The following is a 5852-nucleotide window of genomic DNA, read 5'->3' on the forward strand; positions in this document are numbered from 1 at the left end:
GGAGTAGGCCATTGTTACTCAAGGGAAAAAGTAAACCTAAATGTTAAGTCCATTGTTATTTTGCAGGCAAATTTCCCAAAAGGGGTTTATTTTACAAACTATTTTCGTAAATGGGGTTCTTTTCAAACTATTTCCTATATGGTGTTATTTTTTACGTAAAAGCCATGCAAATCGCAGAAGGCATTGGCGAGTTCGGACTGGGGGTGACATGTGGCACTGGTCTCGCCAGTACCACCAGCGATTTGAGCTCCATGAGACTCGCTAGTTGAACTGGCGAGTTGAGCAGGCTGGGAATTGCCAACTCTACTGGCGAGTTGTGCAGCAGATTGGGAGTGCTTTATAATGCCATTAATTAAGGAGCTTGAGGAATATATACACGGAATATTTTTTAATGAATTATGTTTTTAACCTGTTATTAATTTATCCAGCATCATTAACTAACTAATCTGAATATATAAAATATTAAAAACATATGTTGACAGTGTCATGACATTCCTTTTAATAATCTCTGCCAACAATGTCTACTTTTAAGGACTAAAAACATTTTTTTTTAAATTACAAGAATTAAAATTATTTTAAATTTTAGGAATTAAAAACATAATTAAATCAAATTCAAAGCATAAATAAGGATAGAGCTAATAATTATTTTTAAATTCTCTGAAAAATAGTTAAAAAATACAATAATGGTTATTAATGAGTATACAAGAGTCAACCAAACACTGTAAAAAAAAATAAAATGAAGTGAAGTGGCAGGCACCTCTCACTTGCGTCCCAACTTTTTTTAATATTAATATTGTAATTATGATCAAAAAGGAAAAAATGACAAAAAAATATTTCTTTAAATTATTCCATGATTATTTTAAAAGGAATTTATTAAAAACCAAATTGCATTTCAAAATGATATGAAAGGTGCAGGTTCTTCTTGTTTGTTCTGATCAAAAGATTCACAATAAAAAAGAGAAGATAATGAGCCACGCCGCATTGTATCTCTGCTGCCAACGAGAGATTCCTGAGACAAAAACGGTAGTGCAAGGACACGCCATATATTAGGATATTATTAATAAAAAATATCCAAAGGTTTTAGCCAGCACAACTCGTCAATAGAGTTGGCAATTCCCAACCTGCTCAACTCGCCAGTCCCACTGGCGAGTCCCATGAAGCTCAAATCGCTGGTGGTACTGGCGAGACCAATGCCACGTGTCACCCTCAGCCCGAACTCGCCAATGCTTTCTGCGATTTGTATAGCTTTTACGTAAAAAATGACATCATACAGGAAATAGTTTAGAAAGAGTCTCATTTACGGAAATAGTTTGTAAAACAAACCCCTTTTGGGAAATTTGCCTTATTTTGCACATTCCTAGGCAGGGAAGGGGTACCTCATGGGTGATTTTGGTCTTGACACCGTAAAATTTTAATTTTATGGGTATATTTATTAATAAAATATATTTTAAATTTGTCCCAAATAAATTTATCTCTCTCCTTAATCCTAGGAAAAATAATTTTGCTCTACCCATGCTAGGAATCACATGTCCTGTTCTTGCTTTTAAATTTATCAGAACAAAGTCTCGGTTTTTTACACCAAACAACCTTGCTCATACAGGGAGAAGGGAACATTGTAACTATTAAACAGAAGACACAGAGGAGATGCTTGAGCACTTGAATTCATTCTCATTGCACAAAAAAAAATGATATACTGTAATTTTGTCAATCTGATGGTCTGTCTTTTCCATATTTCTTAAGAAAGCAAGATCTTTACAAGTTGAGAAGATTCCTATTGTACAAAAATGTCACTAGTAATTTATGTCAGCCTCCTAAAGTGTGAGATTTATTGTCCATTCAAGCAAGAAGTTATACGTTGGAAGACATCTTCACTGCAAGGAATTGTGAGACCACCCATTGGATGTTCATATCCAAACTCCTCCTCAGCTTGACTCAACAAGTCTAGAAGTGAAGGTTGATTCAAGTATGACACGGGGACCACAAACAACTTCATTTTCTCTCCAACATAGACTGCAAGGTAGCCTTTGGGTGCATCCACCACTCTTGAAGATGATTGATTGGCTGCAAATAATGTCTTTCGGATACCAGGTAAACGAAAGTCCATATTTGTACAGATTGTGTTAGAGAATTTAGAAGAGATGGTTTGATAAATATCTTGAAAACAAGCTTTAGTATTTTGAATGCTTTAGGATGTGAATGATTTGTATTGGTCCAAAATGCTTGCAGCCATGAATATATAGATAAGAGGATATGTAAGAAACCACTAGGAACATGAATTAGAGGTCAAGGAGGGATATGAGATAGGAGTAAGGGGGCCAAATGAGCGACAAGGCATGTGGAGTTGCCTTGGAGGACTTATCTTAAGAATCAACTTTACATGTTATAGTAGATAATACAAGTTCCACCTTCGGCATCTATGAAAAAGAAAGTCTAGCTAATTGGATCATGTTAGTATGTTATACTTATTGATGGTGGTGGGGGCCGAAAACATCAGTTATGAAATTTCCTGCCCTGTTGCTTAAAATTTGGCATACATAGAAAATGTGGCTCATAGTGCCTCCTGATCATGTGTCCCATGTTGGTTCTCTTCATATCTCAGCTGTTTCAGACCAATCAACCAGCTCTGCTCAAGCCTCAACATTTACAGGTTGCTTATGTCACAGTGATATTAGTTGGTACATGGAAGAGATATATCAACAGCATTGTCATCTTATTTAAAGAAAAATGTGAGATGTCTAAAGTTTGTCTACATGTCTACCATTGATGTATCTATAGCACAATAAATGAACAAGAATTAGGTTTTACCTTTGCTGAATCTGTTGGCCATTATCTCAGAAGGTAGGGACGTGGAGTATGGTATGAACTCTCATTTATCTTCCCAATCCTTGAAAGTTAACTCGGACAATACCATGTGATCCCCTGTCCCTCAGTAGATCCTAGCATAGCCCTGTCAAAAATCATTCATGGTGGAATTAGATTGATGTTGCAGACGGCCCATTTTGGACTATATATACACTCTTCCTTGCATCCTCATGCAACACAAGTCATTTGCGTCCTGAAGCATCAGAATTCAAATATTTATTTCTCATACAAGTCCTTTGACATCACTCAGTATATTATTTGTTTGTGGAGAAACAAAAAACAATGGGTTTCCGCATACCAGGTATTATTAGACAGACATCATTTTCTGCTGCCAAAGCAACTCGCACGGGAGTTGAAGTCCCAAAAGGCTATCTTGCAGTATATGTTGGAGATAAGATGAAACGGTTTGTGATTCCAGTATCATACTTGAACCAACCTTCATTTCAACAATTACTAAGTCAAGCTGAACAAGAGTTTGGATTTCATCATTCAATGGGTGGTCTCACAATTCCATGCAAGGAGGATGAGTTTCTAAACCTCACTTCTCGCTTGAATGAGCGGTAAATCAGGCTATAATGGAGACTCAGATAGATAGATTAGTTGAGGCAAATTTGTAAAGAAGGAACTTTTTTTGTCGTGAATATTTTCCATGTTTTTTTTCTTGTATAATCCAACTGAAGTTGGAAATTTTGACTTGAATGAGAATCTTAAGACTAGACATTTCCAAAAACACTTTTTGCTTTTTTTCCAAATCTCAATGAATTATAATACACTACAACATTACAATTATCTAATTTCAGTTTATACGTATCAGGTTTTCATCTTTTAATAGGGATTAACTAGTCCCAAATATGAAACCTTTCTCCATGGTCCTAGGATTAAGTTCTGCATGAGTGCAAAACCCACTTCCTCAAATGAATAGCCAATACTTGCAATCAAAGGAGATGTGATCAAGTAAAACCTAATGTTTGTTTGTGCGTTGATTGAATGATTGTTATCCCATACTTCTGTAGACACACGCTTTAGATATTTCACATGTTTTCTTTTATATTCCTAACGCGGCTTAATGCTAAGTTACAGCTGCCAATAGCCAGCTAGCATCTACTTGACGAGATGAATTATGTAGCAGTTGGCACTGAAATATCCTAGTGTTACTGTGTTAGTAGGGCACAGGAGAACTCGAGCATTATCAGTACTAGACTACTAACCGATGTAACCTTAAAATTTCATCTACCTAAAGTTGTAAAATGGAGTTATCAAAATTTTATCTCAATTTGATACATTAAATATTATTATTATGATATAAGTTAACATTATATATATGGGATAGGATCATTGACACTATGTATCAAACTTTTACACTTACACCACTCATCATTACGAAATTAATTAATCCAACCAGTTGAATAAGTTGATATTATCTTTCTTTTCTTTTACTGCAATTGATATAAAAATTGAATTTATATGGTCATAGTTTCATTCATATAACAAAAAACAGTAATATAAAAAGCATTGGTTCAGATCAATAAACCCTACGACAATGGTAAGAGAGAAAGTTTTTTCTGTAGAAGTAAGCTGGTGTTTTTCAAGGCAAAAATCAAACCTTGATGTCAGGTCCATTGTTATTTCACACCATAAATATCAGGGAAGGTACACCTCATGAGTAATTTTCATATGAAAAGGGGGAATACTTACTAATAAAAACATTTTAACATTTCCCCAAATAAGTAAATAATTCTCCTTGGTCCTAGTAAAAAAATACTTTTGCTCTTTCCTTGCTAGCTAGGAATCACATGTTGTATCCATGCTTTGAAACTTTCAGGACAACCAGTTCTGGTTTTTCTTATTATAGCAAGGAGGAACCTTGCCGCTACTCGATCAAGTGAACATTGGCAATGTAACTAATAAATTAATAGAAAAAAGAGAGGAACTACTGCTTGAGTAATTGAATTCATTTACATTGAACAAAAATAAATGGAACAAAATTGTCATTCATTCTAAAGCTTTTTTCTTTTCTCCTATTTCTCAAAAAGGAGATCTTTACAAATTGAGAAGATGCCTATTCTACAAAACTATGTCAGTCTTCTACAGTACGAGATCGAGTTACAGCCCAACCAAGCGTGAAGTTATGTTTTGGAAGACATCTTCGCTGCAAGGAATTGTAAGACCACCCATGGGATGATCATATCCAAACTCTTCCTCAGCTTGATTCAACAATTCTTGGAATGAAGGTTGGGTCAAGTATGATATGGGGATCACAAACCGCTTCATTCTCTCTCCAACATAGACTGCAAGATAGCCCTTTGGCACCTCCAAAGTTTTTGAAGATGCTTGGTTGGCAGCAAATGATGCCCTTCTGATACTTGCGGGTAGACGAAAACCCATTGTTGTATTATATTTAATGAGACTTGAGAAGAAAATGGTCTATAAAAGACTTGGAAGTTCTGGCTTATGAATTTTGAATGCTTCAGGGTGTGAATGATTTGTGTTGGTTCTAAAATGCTCGCAACCAAGAATATATAGAGAGAGAGAGAGAGATAAAAGGATATGTGTAAGAAGGCAACTTGAATCATTGGTAAAGGAGGGCTGAGATAGGAGTCATGGGAACAATTGAGAGACAAGGGCATATGGCAATGTCTTCGAGGACTCTCCCACAAATCAACGTACGTAACATTTTATGGTAGATAATACAAGTCCCACCTTCTGGAGCAAATTAGGCCATCAGATTAGCCCACTTGAAATGAAAAACACATATCTATGCAAAAGAAAATTTAAAACAATGATGTGGACACTTATTTGGGGTGGATGGGACCACAAACTTTATGTAAGAAAGTTCACATGGTGTTGCTTAAAATTTGGCATACACAGAAACTGTGGTTCATAGCACCTAATGATCATGTGTTCAATATCAGTTCTCTTCTTATCTCCAATTCCTATTGAGTCTGCTCATGTTTTAGAGGTTGCATACTCTCACTCTGATACTAGTTGGT

General features: G+C 35.6%; 1 protein-coding gene across 1 annotated transcript; it reads right to left on the minus strand.

Annotated features, from left to right (window-relative positions):
• Nucleotides 1–4771: 4771 nt before the first annotated feature.
• On the minus strand, nucleotides 4772–5519 carry LOC114424990 (auxin-induced protein 6B-like). Its single transcript, XM_028391701.1, has one exon. The coding sequence runs from the start codon at nucleotides 5245–5247 to the stop codon at nucleotides 4966–4968; it is 282 nt and encodes a 93-aa protein (XP_028247502.1). The 5' UTR covers nucleotides 5248–5519; the 3' UTR covers nucleotides 4772–4965.
• Between the last annotated feature and the right edge of the window lie 333 nt (nucleotides 5520–5852).

Source organism: Glycine soja, chromosome 9, assembly GCF_004193775.1.
Source record: "Glycine soja cultivar W05 chromosome 9, ASM419377v2, whole genome shotgun sequence".
NCBI lineage: Eukaryota > Viridiplantae > Streptophyta > Magnoliopsida > Fabales > Fabaceae > Glycine > Glycine soja.